This window comes from Sebastes fasciatus, chromosome 1, assembly GCF_043250625.1.
Source record: "Sebastes fasciatus isolate fSebFas1 chromosome 1, fSebFas1.pri, whole genome shotgun sequence".
Taxonomy (NCBI): domain Eukaryota; kingdom Metazoa; phylum Chordata; class Actinopteri; order Perciformes; family Sebastidae; genus Sebastes; species Sebastes fasciatus.
In genome coordinates this window covers 39,564,607-39,584,701 of record NC_133795.1, presented here as the reverse complement: position 1 = coordinate 39,584,701, position 20,095 = coordinate 39,564,607, and the positions used below count along the sequence as shown (strand labels likewise).

Here is a 20,095-nt window from a genome sequence, read left to right as displayed (position 1 = left end):
TCTGTCCTCATTTCAATATAAACTGTGGAGCAATAATACAGAGATCAGCAGCTGATAGTGATCAAACAGCTGATAGTGATCTAACAGCTTGGGACAGAATCATTCCTCTACAAACGCTGTTTAAATACTCTGCTTATAGTAATCAAGTAGACCACCTACAGTTTTTATTTGGGGTCTTTTCATACATGAAATCATACGGAAAAACATTTTAAAACCACATTAGACTAACAGTAGTTGAATTTCTGTTTTGTTTTTTACTTTACTCCCGTGAAAATTTCCCTCCCAAGGCAATGGTAGGAGGGAACACTGGAACTCTTTGCTATCACATCAACCATGGCTACTTCATAAGCTTTCAGCCCCTGAATGAAACTAAATAATATAAAGTCAGTTGTTGCAGTTTTAAAGAGTAACTCCATCCAGTCTCACAGTCTTGCTCTGCTAACTAGTAGTGACAACGTGCTTCATCCCCACACTGATCAGCTGTGATGCAGTGTGGCACTATAATACCATGTTACATCACTGCTGGATGTGCCCACATTCCGTTGCAATTCCGTTGAAATGCACTAAAACGGAGCGTTTCAGGCAGAGGGTGAATACAGGTATATTCAGGCAGACAGTATGAGGAAAATAAAGTTTTTTTTTTAACATTACAGCATGTAAACATGTTCTAGTAGAAACACAAAATACAAGTATGAACCTGAAAATGAGCATGATATGGGACCTTTAATGCTCAGGCTTTAACGCACGAGCACGTACAAGTATGGCACATTTCCATACCGATACAGTAAAGAAAGAGAAATAAATATCTTTCAAATTGACTGATCTGTTTTTAGCTTTGTACAGTAAATAACAGCTACTAATATGCTCACAGAGATTAAAGTCACATCCATTGGTTTCAAACCATTTTACCTTTTTAAAATGTTCACATTAAGAGTCAGGCGAAATGTGCTTAGATGAAGTTCTAAGAGCTAAAACAAGCCTTTATAAATACATTAGTCTGCTCTAACATAAATGACAAAGCCCTTTAACCATTGAGAGTATACTGTATTTCAGCTTGCAAAGCAAGATAACATTTAAGCATTACATTTAGTGATTTACAGGATCATTAGTTTATGTTAGGTGCTTTGGTTTTTAAGATGTTTGTTCCCTATAGTTTCCGTTGCACTTTATATCCCAGATATTGATCAAGCACTCCTGCGCAGAGTGATGTTTTAGACAGGTTGCATTTATAAAAAAATAAATAAAACATCACTCTTTTTGATAGTTATGTTGTGCGAGCCTGACTGAATATCAGCTAAAACCTTGAGAGTTCCTGACTCTGAGGTCGACAAACTCCGATTCAAAATGACCCCGTTACAAGATTAGATATCTCTCAAACATGACAAAAGTCTGCATAGGGATCCTGGAGAGTTGCAGTTATGTGGCTTAAATATGTGTTTTTCATTGTTGTGGTGTGAATTGTGAGCCAGCTTCAAGAAAAAAACATGTGAATGGAAATGTCAATGTATCTCTTAATCTCCCTCTCCGTCTACAGCATCTAACCAAACTAATGCATACGTGCAACAAAGAGACCAGTACATCCCAGACTCAGAGAGGTCTGTGAGGTGTTAAAATGCATAAACACACTTCAACCCCTCAAACAGTACGAAGCTCAGCAGGCCCACCTCTCACCTGTAAGTCATGGAAGGATACGTCCGGGTACCACAGGCTTCCTGTTGACCAGAGCGAAGGACAGCTCCGTCTGCAGGAACACAGCCGAGGCCTTGATGAAATGCTGTCCGAAGCGCAGGGTCAACATGTCCCACTGTCTCACAGACCTGGAAGAGACGGAGAGAGACATCAGGCGGTCAATAACATCAGATTCTGTTCCTCGCGCACATCCACATACAGCTTGAGGATCGGATTTAGCCGAAGGTAATTATAAAACATTATGAAGAGAATACATTAAACCAAACACAAACAGTCACAATACTTTATATCGACGGTGGAAAAATAAAGCCCTGAAAAATCAAACCATTATAAAACAACTAGAAATAGTCAGCACTTCAATTACTTAAACAAGAATAACATATAATCTTAAATCTTTCAAAAAGCTTTGAGGACATGGCCCCGCTTAATCTAACAAGCCACCTTCACAAACACTAAGAAAATGCATTCAGACCGAGACACACGCCCCCTGAAGAAGTCAGACAAATAAGTGAAAGCCATGGGTGTGTAAGGCAGTGGATCCCAAAATCTGAAGGGTCAAAAGATGCGTTGAACAAAAGAAAGAAGAGGTTGCTTGTTGCAGAAAAAAGATGGTGTTTTTTCTGACTTATTTTTTTCCTTAATTTGAAATACTGGATACTTTTGCCTCTTCGAGCATCCAAATATCCTTCATATCAAACAATCCGAGAAGGAAATAGTACTCTTTGGTTGCACTGATTTATTCGAAATGTTTATAAAGCCTCGTCCACACTGGGAACGTCAGGAGCGCGTGGCGGCTGCGTTACCTGTTGTTTTTTATTTCAGCGTCTGTGTTAACAGGTTAGAGCAGCCACACTGCGTCTCTTCAAGAGATACGAGGTCTCGCCTATTTTTGACGCGTGGTTCACAGCAACAACAGATAGTGAAAGTAATCTATTGACTGTATATTGACATCATATCAGCAAGATTAGTACAGTTTCAATGTCTAGACATCTGTAGAATATGTCACGGAGATGAAAAAAAGTAAAGACTTATCTTTTCAATCAACACTTCCTGCTTTCATTTCAAAATAATTGCCCTCAAGCGTTTTTTCTGTGGACAGAATTCTTTCATTTGTTAACACAAGGCTTTTATTTTGAAATATGTCCCGGACAGTGTTGTAGAACATGCAGTGACTTGGAGAGCTCCATGAATGAATATAGTACGGGGTTTTAATTCTGGATTATTACTATGATTTACAAATTACCACACGTTTCTTAACCTTTCTCTGTCTAAAATAAATATATAAATGACATTTATAATGAAATGAAATGGCCATTATGAAAGGCAAACTCCATGTAGAAAAGAAAGGGTGACAGCAGCAGCAGCAGAAACGCAGCTGAAACGCAGCTGGTGTGAACACCCGACGCATGAATTATGCAGCCAGTGTGAATGAAGCGGAAGAGTTGGGAACATCACTTTGAACAAGTCTATGCATTTGTGGTAGGAATGGGAACTTTTTTTTTTTTTTTTTTTACGAAGTCTATGTGGAGGTAGAAGGAATTTACCACTTTTATTGATGTAGTGAGTAACGTGACGTCATATCTGTTTGAAAAGAAACAAAACAAAAGTCGCAGCTAGTCGTAGCGAGAAAGCAGAAAACGACGGAGGCTCGGCGGGAATTTGACCTGAACCCTCACATTTTAAATCCAAAGTGGTAAAAACGTCTACACATACATTGGTCTGTTGTTAAAAAAGTTAACAAAAATCACAATAAATTGTAATATTAAATCGCAATACTTGTAGAATCACAATACTTAAAAATCGCAATACATATTGAATCTGCACCCAAGTATCGTGATAGTATCGAATCTGGAGATAAGCATATCATCCCAGCCCTAATTTGTGGCCACAAGTATGACCAAAAACTCCCTTAGTGATCCGTGGTCCACATTTCTGAGCAATAACTAAACTGACTCTCGATAAGAGACATAATCGCTGGTGTCAGCTCCGTTAACGGCAAAGAGAAGTCAATTTTCACACTTCAGTCTGGTTGAGGAAGATCTTTATTAACTCAAGCAGTTCAAAATGGAGGCTTGAATATGTGGCTAATGGTGGCTTATTTAAAAGGTAAAAGGCTTAACGTGAGAGCTGCCGAAGGGCACAGCAACACATCGCTAAAAACCTCTCACTTCCTTCCACCTCAGTTTACATTTTTTTTTCTTCTAAAACAGCCTTCAAAGTTTGACATCCTAACAAATTCTGGCTCTACCAAAATACGACCGTGGTGTTGAAAGTAATCAATCTCGTTAACAATCGTCGGAGGAATGCAATAACAAGCAGGCATAAGATACTGAATAAAGTGGATATCAAAAGCTCATGGTTTTCCTTTCATTCAGGTTGTAATCACAGCAACGGTGGAAAAAAAAGGCATTATTGTGTGCCACTTCTTTTTCTCTTGGTGACACTCCGCTGTGGTGGAGAGATTAATCCATCTTATCGGACCATGTCCAAGATAGAAAGATGGTGTCACGTCTCACAAACTCCTCCATCAAACTGTTACATGGTTGACATCCTGCTGAGAGAAGCGATTATTGCCACCACATAACATACAGACGAGCCGAACTCTGCACAAAACACATTCCGTTTCTGTCGTTTTAGATGAAAATGAGACTCCTGGTATGAAAAACCCAACCGACAATAACAAAGGAAATCACTTCAAATCAAGATGGATAAGCGATGCACAGACACCAGGTCTGGTATATCTTAATGGTAAACAGCAGGGTTTTCATAAATACTGACTTCACTAATATACTATGTAGAATGAGGGGACTTCATGTCCATATAGAACATATAATTATGACTTTGTAACCCCCTCTGCTGTGTGCAGATCCTCGATTGTAAACGGGAAACCTTTCTATAATGACAAAAACCCATTTTTGAGTGGAAGGAGACTTTAAAGCAGCAGTAGGTGAGATTGGAGCAAATATGATTAAAAAAAAAGTTATTTTTATAAAACGGTCGCTATATCGTGACAGTAGTGCATGAAACAGGTAACCTAAAATAAACTCGTAGCTTTGTGCTCCTAACGGCATCTGCAAGATTTCACAGACCGGAGGAAAACAAGCAGTAAGAGCTGATCTGAGGTCCGCTGTCTATCTGCCGTCTATGAGAGCCGGCTGTCAATCACTCTGAACTCCGACCAAACGGTCAAACTAGGCAGCGCTGATCAAATATGAATCAATATTCTGTCACGTTAATGTCTATTTCTCTCCTCAAATGTTTTCAGAATCATCTTGTAGTGCACGGTTTAGCTGTAAAACGAGAAAGTTTGTGACGCCGCCGCCATTGTGAAATCTGGTGAAGGAACGCCAAGTTCTGGTCACATGACCGGAGCACTGCCAACAGGAACGCTCTCTCTCTGAAATGACCTGTGATTGGTCAAGGTCTCCCGTCACGGCTAGATTTTTTTAAAGCCTGAAAACAGAGTCATGAGGAGGAGCAGAAGTCTAGTTATCTCTCAGAACACTTGAATTACAAGATGCTGAAAGGTTATTATGGGATTTTTGCCCAATGATGCCAAAAATATACTGCCTACTACCACTTTTATGCTGGTTAATGCATACTGATTGTTGAGTATTTTGTAATACTTCACAAGCACCACCGACCACTCTAAACACTGGTTAAAATAATATTCATATGTTAGTCAGAAAAAGCAAAAAAAATTCTGTTTTCAGTCTTTTTTCTTTTTTCTTACAGCTTTGAATCTCAATACAAATTCTAAATCCACGGAGCACAACAAATTACTTGGTAGTCCCGAGACAAACACCAAATTCCCAAGGTGCATGCTGATGCATGTCGGTCTGAGGAGGGATGAGGGTCAGGGGGTTGGACGGTTGGAGGGTGGGGAATGGTTATTTTTTTGGCATATAACCACGACCAATTTAATTATGCCTAATGACTGTGAGACGATCCCCCTCTTTTTGAAACATGCGTGGGGACTTACTGTAATGGGGTTAAATGACGCCTAAGCGATTACACGGCTCCCCTCTTGGTGAGCTGTGTGGTCTGACCGAGAGGCAGAGCGAGAGAGACAGAGGAGGAGGAGGAGGAGGAGGAGGAGGAGGAGGAGGAGGAGGAGGAGGAAGGCTGGAGCACGCTCCCTCCATCCTCCTACTGTACCTGAGCTGTTCAGCCACCACAGGGAGAGAGAGAGAGAAGGAGAGAGGGAGAGAGCGCCATGGGTGAATTTGGATTTGCTCCCAGAAGACTCATCCACACACTCTCTCACCAGCTGTCTCTCCTGCATTAGCATTCCAAATGCACTCTGACAATTCCACAATTAAGAACTAGAATGCTGCAATTAGTTCACTGCGTGGAGGGATGACCCAATTAGTGTTTACTTTACACAGATTTTATCACCTTCAATTTGTAAATGCCAACAGCCGTTTCAGCTACAAAAGCAAAACTGATTTCTTTCTTTTTATTGAGAACGCTCACAGCACAGGCCATATAACTCCCAGCGAGGACACGGAGGTCGTGTCATTGTGTTTGTTTCCTGGGGGATGTAAACGTTTCAGCGATATGAAGTGCTGTAAAACCGTTCGCAGTTTGTTGAGAATTGAATGTGGAAAGAGCCTGCCGGGTTGATTATAAGCGATTAAATCAACATGCTTAACATAAAAACAACATGTGTGCTCGTTCTTACAGGCATACATTTCATATGCTCTGTGGAAATTAACTAATAGCTGCTGACTTTATACTGCTAGCTTAATGTGCTACCCTGCTGCTTCAGCACTCCACACTGACCAACTACAGCAACCTCACAGGGTCAAACTCAACACCAGGTGGAGACATAGTGCACCATGAGAGGACAGCACAATTGTGTTAGCTCAAGAAAGATGATGTTATGTTCAATAATAAAACAGTTGTAATTATTGTTTTACTACAGTCATTCTGCTGTTCTCTGCTACTACCCAAGACAAGAAAAGAAAAGTGGTTGTCAAGTTGTAGCCTCATGTTTATCTTTTGAAAAAAAAAAAAATAATTTAATGCATTCAATGTTGTGTCAATTTCCCCACATGGTATTAAAAATAGTACTGAAGATCGATATCTTTCAAGGTATTGTATCAAAGTTCGAAATTCCAATATTGTGACTACAGTTGTTCCGATACCGATACTAGTATTGGAAATGCGTCCGATAGGCCTACTGCCCAAAATTCGGGATTGGGTATCGGCGAGTATGCCAGTCTATGCACCAATCTGATACCAAGGTTTCCACCAGCCTATTGCAAGTCCAGTGGCCCGCCGGGCTGGAGATGACTCCATGTCAGGCCAAAGCATCGGGAATTATGCATTTTTAAGATGTTTTTTTCTTAACTAAAATGTGTTATACAAGTAAAGAACTCCTTTAAGGAATAACTTCGTAGTAATAAGTAGGTTTGTAGGTTCTCCGCTTAATGTTAGCGAGTGTCGATGTTTGCCGTCAAGAGAGAGACAGACAGAGAAAGCGAGGGAGCGTGTGTGTGTGTGTGATGGAGTGACGGAGAGATGAAGTCAGCAGTAACTAGCTGTGAGCGTAGCAGTGCAGTGTGTGTACAGTTCAGGCTGTCGATGAATAAATGCTACAACTCCTCAAGACACAAGCCAAGTTCCCATGACTCGGCGCGTCAGCCCAGCACGGCAGGGATTTACGCCTCTATTACAAAAGAGATGCCTGCTTGAGTGTGTGTAACCATGGCTGTGACTAGTGGTCAAAGGAGAAGCTATAAAATGGTGATAAACATATTTCATTTCCTATATTCTTCACAATATAAGTCCAAATGCTATATTGTAATTTAAAAGCTTTTATTATGCAACAGCAAAATCAGGAAATGTTGGGTTTTGGGTCCTGGAACTAAATTTGGGCACAGCTCAGGAGGTGATACTAAATCCAAGTAGCAGATACTTCCATGGTTTGCAAACAGTAGTGATTGATGGTCAAGAACATGTGATGTCACATCACAAGGACAACTACAAAAAACAAAAAGACTAACTTTTACTTGACAAGAAGACAACTTTTAAAGTTAAACAACAACTCCTTTATTGATGCCCGCCATCTTCTCCACACGCCACAAAAACGACGACGACAACAACAACACGTCCTGTTCATTTCACAATAAAAGCTCCTTTTTCACAACAAGAGCCCATTCTTTCTATATGTAAACTCTCATACAGGCAGTTATATGTGGTTACTTGAACATAGTGCCAGTATGTAAATATAAGCATGTTAACAGCAACCACCAACTAAAGAGCCAGAGTGAATATTGGACATGGGGGGGATTAATCGGGGGGACACAAACTCAACTGCTGCTGTATGCAGAGCGGCTTTCAGGTACCACAGCCACAGTTTGACTAAATCCTGTGAGTGTGTGTGCAACCCGGCTGCTTTCACTTGACACACTATAAGCCTGAGGGCTACCTGGATTACATGTGTGGCTAGTGTAAATGCAAGCCAGCCACAGCTCTAATTTCAAATTGCTTTTCACAGCACAGATTCCCTCAACGCACACGTTTAACGTCACCTCCTCTGGTGATAAATACACCAGAACAGGGTTTTTCCTGCACAGAGAATCAAATTTAGACCCGCCTCCAGCTCTCAACAAAACTCTGACGGATGTATTCATGGAAAACACTACTTTCTAATAAGCGTTGCACTTGTTGGATTTCAGTAAATTCTAACTGCAATTGCAGCATTACGCCGATGTGTTGGCGCTGTATCGTAATCAGCACAGTGAACCAGGAATGGTGCTGCCAAAACTGCCAAAGAGAAAGAAAAGTGCCATCTGGTCTGTTTTCTGCTGGACTGCAGTAAAGCGGACGCGACGGTGTTTCCGCTGGTAACGTCTTTGCCACCACAGCAAAAAAATCACTAAGGAGAGCAAAACTACTTTTCCTTGCCGTTTGATGTTTCATCATTGTAGTGGCTTGTTCTGAGGCATGCCACTTTCTTTGATTCACAACCAGTGGAACCGTGAGGGAATAGCCGCTGAATTTCAATCATGTCAATCATGTCAAATTGGCTCGGCCAGTGACTTCCAGTAATAGGCTGGATGACTACCACGAAGAGAGTGGCGAGGGCTAGAAAGACAGCTGATAAGCTCGGTAAGACAGCTACCGGGCCAGGATGGGCCAGCACCCTAACTTACATCTTCTATGAGGAAGAACCCAACTAAGCTACGTTAAGTCCTAAGAAAACATACTCCCAGGGAAGCCCGAGAGGGGGGAAGAATGAGCACCCCAAACAGGCAACGACCCATGCATTTGGACAAACGACTACGAGCGCAGTATGTGTATGCGGCAAGAGCTTCAAAAACCTGCGAGGCCTGAAGATCCACCAGGCCAAGATGAAGTGTGTGGTAGGCGAGCAATGCACAGGGAGCAACCCTGGTTAGATGGAGGAGGAACCAGGTCCGGTGTCACCCCTGGGTGTCCGGAACCTCAAAGTTCCAGAAGCTCAAGCACCACCCACGGAACAACAACATCCGTGGGTTAAATGAACTCCAGCCAGTGGTAGGAACGAGAGGCGCCAATTTGACGAGGATGTGGACAGCATCCTTGAAGCAACCATGAAGGGGGGAGCGGACAGGAGACTCACCATAATTGTCAGCCTCGCCATTGAGAGGTTTGGTACAGTGGAGAAGGGTGGTATCAAAAGTCATTACACCAAGAACCGCAGGGCATAGAAGATCACGCAGCTGAGACAAGAGATGTGACTATTGAAGAGGCAGTTCAAGGGGGCAGAACTCCGCAGCATCCTCAGAAAGAAGCTCATAACTCTCCGTAGAGCAGAGTGGCACAGGAGGCGGACCAACGAAAGAACAAGGAAACGCACTGACTTCCTAGCAAATCCATTTGGATTTACCAAATAACTGCTAGGTATATGCTCAAAAGACGATACAGACAACCATCTCCAAAACACATACAGCAAGAGGAGAAGATTTGGGAGAATGCAGAGCCTTGATCACACCACCTAGACCAACCACTGACTTTAACACCAAAGAACCCAGTTTGAAAGAAACTCAAGCTATTGTCAAGGCTGCCAGAGCCAGGTCAGCACCTGGACCCGGTGGATTGCCTTACCAAGTGTACAAGAGGTGTCCCAACTCATGCACCGACTGTGGAAGATCCTGAGGGTAATCTGGAGGAGGGGGAAGGTAACCCAATAATGGAGATTTGCAGAAGGTGTTTTGGTACCAAAGGAGGAAAACTCGACCAACATCGAACAGTTTAGGACCATCTCGCTGCTCAGTGTCAAGGGGAAGATATTTTTCAGTATTGTTACCCAACCCCTGACAGAGTACCTCCTGAAGAACAAGTACATCAACACCTCTGTGCAGAAGGGGGAAATTACAGGGGTTCCAGGTTGCCTAGAACACCCCGGAGTTGTAACGCAGCTGATCAGAGAGGTACAAGAAGGAAAAGACGATCTGGCAGTACTATGGTTGGACCTCGCTAACGGATACTGTTCCATACCTCACAAACTAGTGGAAACGGCTCTGGAATGGCATCACATCCCAAGCAACATCAAGGCCCTCATCTTGGATCACCTCTGGGTCACTTGAATCCGAGTGGCATCGACTGGAAAAAGGTATCATCACTGGCTGCACCATCTCAGTGACCCTTTTTGCCCTGGCCATGAACATGTTTGTCGAGTCAGACGAGGTGGAGTGCAGAGGCCCAGTAACCAAGTCTGGAGTCCGGTGACCCCCCATCAGAGCTTTTATGGATGACCTGACAGTAACAACTACATCAGTCCCAGGAAGCAGATGGATCCTTCAGGGCTCCAAAGAGTAAGGTAAGGTTATTGACCAGTTCTACTTCTCTCTTGGAGGTACTCGGATCCCATCAGTTACAGAAAAAAACATAAAGAGTCTCGGAAAAACCTTCAACTGCTCACTAAGAAATGCTGCCTCCATCAGAGCGACAAACCAAGAACTGTAGGAATGGCTGACAGCCGTCGACAAATCAGGACTACCGGGCAAATTCAAAATTGCTTGAAACGTTGTTTATTGTAAGGCCCCTGTCGATTCAGCACCACGGACAGGGCCGTCAGTCATGCCCAATTTATGTGGAATTCACTCTGATGTGCTGGAGATAAACAGAAAAAGTAAATGAAAAACAAGGAAATATCCAAAACAAATAAAAATTAAATTGGCATAAATCACATAATTTGTCCTCAGATCATTATAATGTGAAACAAGCTAACAAATTAGGTTAACTATCATTTCAACAAACATAATTGGAATGAGGTGAATCTACTCTAAAGCAGATTTATCTCTCTCCATCAGTCCATTGTTCACACTGAATCTTCCATCGTTTCTCAGACAAACAGAAGCACATGGCTACTTATTATGCAGAATGATGTCATTGGACCTTCCCGGCCATTTAATCTTACAATCCTTCCTGGTTGGCATCATGTAGCGTTCCATGCAGCAGTGGTATGAGTGAGAGCTATACTCAATATTACTCAATAATGTAATACCCTTAATATTACTTTAGGTCCTCTGGCTACGGATGTTTTGAAAGCCCTTCCCTTGGATCCCTTCACATCAGTCAGTCAGTAAGACAAACAGATCTCAGTCAGATATAGAGCTGCTAGAAAAAGCCTTTTTTATCTCCTTGCAGGTTGGGTCGGAGTAAATAACACCACCGCCGTTGCGTCTTTACGCATGGAGCATCCTGTTTTGCTTCTCCCTGTGAATTATATTTTCATTTTTTCCCCCCCGTAGGCTCGTTTAACGTGGTCGGGCCCGGGGGCTTGAGCCCCGGTAAGCCCGTGCATTAAGGCGGCGGTGCAGGGAGAGTGTGTATTGTCGGAACATCGGGATTTCGGATCAAGGGGTGTTTGTTATCGGAATAACGGGTTGTGGGGTTGTCAGAACAATGACATGGCACCACACCTGCAGGGCAGGCAACAGGAGAAAGGGCAGTCTGTGTGAAGTGGTGGTTGGCAGAGGACGGGCTCCTGCTGCCGTCAATAGGGCGGGGTCTCTTAAGTCAATTTAATGGACTACATTTGTTTTCATTAAGAATGCTCCGATCACTCGGCCACCAATCGTTATCAGACGCTATTTTTTCAAAATAGTTTGATCGGTGGTCTCTATGAAGGCCGATCAGGTGACGCATCGATTATGAATTGAAAACGTTTTCAATACTCGTTCGCTTGCTTTCTCGCCTGCTTTTTCATTTGCTCCGAGAGCAACACCGCTGGATACACACACACCACACCCACACAAACGATATAAATTAGTCTATCTGATTCAGATAAATGCTCAAATATGCATCCCATGCATTTCTGCCTCGGGAGAGCGAGAGACGAACAGACACACTTTGATCATAATGGCCGGTGAAAATAATTCCCTCTAAGCACAATTTGACTTGTATTAAAATAGGCTAAATTTGATTTCCACATATATTTCTATAAATTAATCTTCTTTTTTTTATGAATGCAAGGCTGATTTAGGCTTCTCGTCAGTTCGGGCCTCCCTTTGTGTGCGGCAAACCACCTGAGCTGGCCCATTTCGACGCAATGGTAGCAGCGGCTCTACTCCGAGCTGCCTTAAATAAAATGTACTTGTACTGTATTGATTTTGCAGTTCATTGAACGTTACATTCGGGTAAAACTTTAATGAGTCCAAAACCTCAACTCTCACTTTGCCGTTTGTTTGTTGTGTTCTTTCTTTTTGATTAGTCAAATTGTTTACACAGTTAACTTAGTTATGTTCCGAGCCTGGGAGTTGTAATGGAGGAGAAAAAATAAATAGTGACTTTGTCATCTGGGGAGCATGAATGTGTTCAGTAAATTAAGGAAAGGAATCGCTAAATCTGTCATTAATAAACTATTCCTTAGACATTCAGACTTCTAATAAGGATAGAAGCTCATAAACGCACTTGTACAATGAATGACTACCAGCCTTCCAGGCCCTGCTAAAGGAGCACGATCACAAGGTTTCCAGGACAACACATCTACAATGCATTGCAATCAAATTAGCGCTTGTTAAACCGCGGCCTCTGCCTGTTTAAAAAAAGCACCTATTAATTGAAGTCAATGTAAAATCAATTAACAGAGTAAGTAAACCCCACATCACCTGTCGGCCACGTCAGGTGGGCCGAGTGCCTGCTTAGGTAATAAAGAGCTTGGCCATTGAAACGAGATTTAATCCCATCTGCGCTCCTTCATAACAAATTTGATTTAGCCGAGCGGGAGGAAAGGCCCCCCTATCAACAATCTCTTATTTTTGCTGTTAAGGAGATAACTGATGAATCGGTCCAGCAGCAGGGTAGTCTGGGTATAAAAAGAGAAACTCACAGAGCTCGAGATTAACCTAAAACTGCATTTCAATTAAAAGAACTACACCTACGACAACGGCGTCGCTGTGCTACTCACCCATGTGTATCATACGCGACACAAATGGGACTCTCTTGGTGAAAGGGAAATCTTATTTAGATTCAATTTTCTGATGGGAGGTGGCTGAACAGTATATCCGTCAGGCACACATATCAAGTGTTTAGGTCAGAATGAATATTACACGCAGAGAGAAAAGGGATAGGCAGATAGCTGGGGACTAATAAAAGTAGTAAAGGGTAATGCGAACCAAACCTGCACAGTAATTGATGGAACTCTCTGGCACCAAGAGCTCAGCATGGACTGGTAGAAGGAGAAGGATTTCCTCTCCGTGCATTTAACTCTACCTCTACTCTCTGTTCGGTCTATATTTACGAAGAACCTATTGACTCATGCCATCAAATACTATTACTGTTACTAAAATGATGCAACTTGAATACATATTGTACCCCACACCCCAGTCTAGAGAGTGGACGAATGCAACAACAGGTATTTATTGCTGCACACAATAAATAAATAACTATAACACATAGAAAAAGGTGAAGCTTGGGTTCAGCTCAACAAGTAAAACAACCTGATTTACCAACCCGTAGCTCTGGCTAATCCCTATAACAAAAGACAAACAAATAATACATGGGCTAAGCCTAACTCCCTAAACTTAACATAAACCGGAGGAAACGAAATATTCGAAAATGGCAGTTCACCCCTACGGTTTCTGTGTATTAAAGTCTGATACATTTACAATGTAAAATGAAATGTTTGCATTGAAGCTACAGCTATCTGCACAAGGAAATGTACAAGGGAAATAGTTGCTAAAGCCAAAGGCTAACACGAAGGCTGGATAACCAAATCCACTGCACTACACTCGGTCCCCACTGAACTAACGTTACACACTTTAAAATTTACAAAAAGCTGTCAAAAGGTTGGATTGGCAACAAGGACTGAAGCTTCAGCGTTACATCAGCTGCAGACATCCCGGAAGCTAAATAGACCAGCCCACTGTCCTCAGCCAATCTGCAGCAGTCACGTCACTGGAGGCCAGCCAATGGAACCAATACTTATCAAACACATAGATTCCAGGCGATCTCCCTCCAGCCAGCTGACACCGTAATTTGTTTTTTTGTCATAAAATGAGGAGGTATCGTATAGATAGATAACTCCGCATTTCAACTCAAAGCGAACGACAGGAATGAATAGAAACAGGGCGTCCAACAACTAGGTTCAGCACAAAAAGGCCCACAGTGTCCATGGTGTCATTGACATTAATGCATGTGATAAAAATCACACCAAATACCAGTTTTACAGGGTTATTTTGCCTACAATTTGTTTTTAAAATTGCCAAGTTTCTCAGCAATAGAAAGGCAGCAACAAATTGTATTTATGTAATAGATGGCATTTTGTTACTCTTGAAGTCACTGAGAATATAGAAATACAAAAAACTTTTTTAGTAAAAAGTGTTTGTATAGGAGACCTCAATATCCAAACTTGACGCATGGAGGGTGGATTTAAAGGAGGACATCTCAGATAATAATTGGAACATAATCTGCAAGGAGGCTCAGACACAAACAGCCAGCACTAATTTGAAGCTACTTCAATACAACTGGTTGACGTGGACTTATGTAACCCCTGTCAGATTGAATAGATATAACAGTAATATACCTGACACTTGCTTTAAATGTAATGAGGCTCAAGGAACACTTATACATTGCAAACCCCCAAATGATATTGCTACATTTATACCCATCAGATCATAATCTGAGAACCAAAGAATGGAAATTTATTGATTTTGCTATATTGCAGGCAAAACGAATGATTGCTTTTAACTGGAAGAGATACGATGCACCTACAATTGGCGCTTGGATTAAAAATATGGCACAATGTATGTCAATGGAGAGAATAACATACATCTTGAAAACTAAAAAAATAGTGATACTGGAGAGCTTCTACAGCAGGAATAATTAAGATAGGATACGTAAAAATTCACAATAGTGGTAGACCCTCAGAAGGAAATGGATTCTTGTTTTTGAAAATCTTTTTATTTTATTTATTATTTATTTTTTATATATATTTATTTTCTGTTAATGTGTATCTTCATTTTATTAGAGGTGCCATGTAACTGTTCAATTGTATGATTTATACTGTGAAGCTGTATATTGATTTTGGCCCTGTGAGAAAGGGAAAAGTTAAGAGAGAACGCGTGGGTGTGCGGGGGATGTTATGTTTTTAAAGTAAATCCTGTATTGAATATATATTGCATAATAATGCTGATGTTTGTATAACAAAAAAAAAACAATGAAGACATTGTTTGTGCAAGTTTTGCATGAATAAATGTTACCTTTTGCCTTTGTGTGTTGACCTTACTGCAAAATCACTTGATATAACTTTTTTGAAATATTCTTTCACACACACATAATACACTACATAATCTCTACTCTGCTTTCATGCCATTATTTGCCACACCGCCTTCACTAGCACACAGCGGACTGGAGGACATCCTGATATTAGCACCCCTCTGTACTGAATATAGAATCGATTTTGAATCAGGAATTGTTTTCAATCGAGAATCGATTTTGAATCGAATCATGTCCCCAAGAATCACAATCGATTCAAATTGTGAGATACGAAATTTTGACACCCATAATAGTTGTAAGTGTGTATTGTCGCTGGACAGCATGCACCCGAGAGAGAGAATTGGTGGAGCGAGGGAGAGAGTGAGTGCGAGAGAGAGACGAACGCACTTTCTTTTACCGTCTATGGAACACACTCATTTCTGTTGTTATCCTTTTACTTTAATTCAATATTTGCTTTGATTTAAAAAAGAAATCTGGTATGATAAGCTGTTTAGTGCTAAGTTAGTTAGTAAGTTAAACAGGTCATAATTCCCTCTCCAATATATATTTTATATTGCTGTAAAAACATCTCCTACAAACAACTGGATGTATTTAAGTTTCTCTCCAAAAACTACATTTTAGAAGATTACATTTGAACACATCATGATATCTTTGTAATTCACCCATTTCTCATACTTACTGAGTAGAGCTTGAATGCATCATAACGCAAGTCAATGTAACCTCCGTTAACGTTAGCTGTGACCTCCGTGCTGCCGGCAGATGAAGCGGTCACTGCGATTACTCTGAGCAGCATCATGGGAATGAATTACAATATAATACTATACATGTCTGATCAAGTTAGTTGTTCCAGATGTTCCAAAACCACTTATTTTGGACCTGCAGGTGTTACAAATTACGAGCTTTATGTCTTCTTCACTCACGCTGAAGAACTTCCACAGCGACATGTTTGTGTGTATCAGCAGGCTAATAAACCAAGATTTAATAGAGAAAGGCACATGTTGGTGTTTTAACCTACTGCTACTATTTCTCCATCATTTACTCGACATAGCTCTCTTTTTCCTTCGCTCTGTGTCTGCCGGCTGTTTCTTTCTCTCTTCACTCCTGTGTCTCCCTTGTGGTTTCTTTCTCCCGTCCTCTTCCTGACCTATGACCTATGACTAATGACCAATTACCAAAAGTGTCACTGACTGATACTTAGTTATCAAACAAAATAGCTGACATTAAAGGCATAATTTTTTTAATGTAGTTTACCTATACAGTTTACCCTATTGTTTGCCTTCAGTATTGTTTAGAACTGCTTATTTTAGCTACTTATTCAACTATTTACATCCTCCCTTGTTTATACCTAATTTATCTTAATTTCGCAGATAACCATTTTTCTGTCTTCATTAAACTAAATTACTTCTCAGTTTGATTGCCTACTGAATTATTTTCATCCAACTTTATTAGGACTTCAGCTTATTTGTTTTAATCCTATACTTTACACCAGGCCACACATTAGCAGGCCTTTGGAAAAAACATCCTAATGCACACTGACCACAACACCATTGAGCTTGAAATTAACAAATGTATTATTTATTTATGCTCCGGCTGGTGGGCGGTGCTTGGTATTTCCTCAACTGATCTCAACATGGCTGCCGGGTCACAAACTTTCTCATTTTACAGCTAAACAGTACACTACAAGATGTTTCTGAAAACATTTGTGGAGAGAAAAAGGACAGCATATTGATTCATATTTGATCAGCGCTGCCTAGTTTGACCGGCGTTCACGAGTGATTGACAGCTGCTCATAGGCGGCAGACCTCAGATCAGCTCTTACTGCTTGTTTTCCTCCAGTCTGTGAAATCTTGCAGATGCCGTTAGGAGCACCGGAGGACATAGAGGCACATGATTTTTTTCAAGTTACCTGTTTCATGTACTACTGTCACGATAGAGCGACCGTTTTATAAAAATAACTTGTTTTAATCATATTTGCTCCAATCTCACCTACTTCAGCTTTAATACATTGCTGTTTTAAAAAAAAATAAAACACCATCCACACTTTATACGGCCTCCTGTAAAAACAAATCTAATTCTCTCAGTACTGCTCCATTAGCCAAGAAATGTCATTGGAATGATGGCACTACACTGGTTATCACATTGCTGAAACTATATAAAAATAGGTGTCAGTAATGAAGGCATTAAGATACAGTCCTGTGAAAATACAGAGCGAGTGCATTTCTGTGACTTTCCATAATGTTGTAGCACAACAAATTGTGCAACTAATAAAAGCAATGCAATTGCTCCTCCACTAACTTGCCTTTGCGAGTTAATGGAATTTGGCCGTTGACCAAAAGCTCTCTTAAATCAACTCCAGGAGGAGTTTAGTTCTCATCTTACATTTCGGTTCATATTTATAAGGAAAAACAAAGCCAGAGCCGCTGTAGCCCGACACGAGAGGAACATTAAGCTTTTGGGTTTTGATGTTTTATACATCTGCTGTCCTTGTCTGCAGTCCTTCTGACATGAATTTCAGACTCACACATGCACACAGTGCACATAAAAGCACATATCAAAATTGAATTATTCAGCGTGCATCAAACAGCCTGGTGTTCTGGGTGGATAGACAATCAGCAAAGGCATGCTGACATTGATCCGTCTGATATAACCTATGTATTACACTCTACATCAAACGGAATTCATTTCGGCGTGGAATCACAGGGTAAATTCAGAGTTTGAGTGGGAACTAAGAAGTCTCTCCGTAGTCATGTCCGCTGTGTAACAGCTAGCTGTAAACAAGTGCTCACATCCTGCATTAAACCCATTATCTCCAGGGAAGCTCGCTAGCAAATCTTATCAGGGGGGTGAGGGAGGAGGCCCACCCTCACCGAGTCGGATGTTTGAGAGATCCCATTTGGTTGTGTACATGACTCATTATAACAATGTGCCTTGTCAGCACACCATCTCCGGGAAACAGGCATTAGCAGTGCAAATGAGATCAGAGTGGGCAAAAAGCATCGGAGACAGAAAGGACACTCTGACGGGCGGGTAACCAGAGGCTGCTTACACAAAATGTAGACTAGACTCGGCTTCTGTCAAAATAGACTCCAGATCCAGTTCATCCACTGCACTACAGCTGTCTACTTCTTGACAATAAAGTAAAAAAAAGAGAGAAAAAAAACATGTCCAGTTGAGCTGAGGCTTCCAAGAGTACTCCGTCGATTTAGCATTGCACTTGAATAACATTAGTGGACTCAAGATGGACAGTTTAAAAGAAAAAAAAGGATTAAATCGATGCAGCAGAAGCACAGATATCATCTTTTTTTTATTCCACACATTCTCCTTCCTTGTCAAAACCTAGTGCATACATTACATTACCCACAATACCACTCAACTGATGATAGCTTTTGGTTAGAGATTCTGGTTTGTCAGGTATTTTTTTAATAATTTAGATTAGATTCATTAATTATGTGAATGCTGTTCTTTAAGGACATTAGTGCTTACGTTTAACTTTTTTTATACTATTTATGCTTTTTAAAATATTCAACTTTTTTCACATTTTTTTTTTTACAATGCAAGTCAATGGAGAGGATCTTCAAATCCTCTTGAACCTGCTCCACTTTGAACTTCAACTCCATCCGCATCCTTTCAGCTACGGACACCATTTAGACTTTAAACGGGTTATAAGACTGTGAACTATTAAACATACATTCTGATTCTTTTCTTTTTTTACAGTTTTTTCATAATCACAGTTTCCGTTTTGTTAAATTTTCAGACCGTTTCAGATTTTATAATGGGTGTGTATTTGGCGGAATGTTCAGAGCTATAGAGTGGTGACATCACGGCTAGAGTTTAGATGAGCTTTAAAATCTTCTGAATTTTTTTTTTTTAACTTGCTGTCATTTCCACAATTTTAACTCTTCATACAAATTGTGTGAAAATTGTGTGCTGGTCGCAGAAATGTTAGTATGGAATCAGTCAGACTTGAACACATTTGGCTATAAATGCCTGGAGGTGACAGGAACTCCAAGCAATCCCTCCCATAGGGACCCATGTTAACTTTGACCAGTAGTACTGTAAGACATTTTCTGATCTCTTAGTCGATGTCTGTGTGATGTACACTGATGGTTTTAAAAAGGACATTAGATACCTTCATCGTCATTTGTCTCTTTTGTCTTTGCTAAGCGTGATGTTGAAATGAAGAAAGCACTAAATCATTCACAAATTAAAAAAATAAATAAATATAGAAGTATTGAACGTACACATTCACAAGTTCCTTAAAGGCAGCACAATTACCAAATTATGACACAAGGGTTTGTAAGCTGGTGTAATTAATTTGTTACCATTAGTTCAGAGATACTCTCAGTGCAGGGTGGTTTAAACTGAGTCTAGGATCAAAGCTTAAACTGGCTTTACTCCAGACCACTGCAACCAGTGAACCTACAGCATACTTTAGATCTACTAACACACAGAAGTCTGTCTTTGAGAAGCCAGCCCACTGCAGGTCTGCTGGGTTGATTACCATGTCAGTCTGACCTTTGCTGTGATGGAAACTTTGAGGCAGAGGTACAATATAGTGTAGTGTATGTGATTTTTCTCTAACCTTCACAGTGAGCATTTGACAGATGTCAATATGCAGGACTTCACTAAGTTCAACAACATCCCACACAACGTCTTCATAATATGTTTGTTGGAAACAGAGCAACCAACATTA

At 40.9% G+C, this 20,095-nt stretch overlaps 1 protein-coding gene across 5 annotated transcripts in view; it reads right to left on the bottom strand.

Annotated features, from left to right (window-relative positions):
- Positions 1-20,095, bottom strand: part of fhit (fragile histidine triad diadenosine triphosphatase) — a 354,989-nt gene that overhangs the window by 225,291 nt on the left and 109,603 nt on the right. For all 5 annotated transcript variants that reach the window (XM_074649370.1, XM_074649332.1, XM_074649353.1 and 2 more), the window contains one exon: positions 1,693-1,817. In XM_074649370.1, coding sequence (XP_074505471.1) covers positions 1,693-1,798 — 106 coding nt within the window. In that variant the 5' untranslated portion in view covers positions 1,799-1,817. The remainder of the gene's footprint in view (positions 1-1,692; positions 1,818-20,095) is intronic.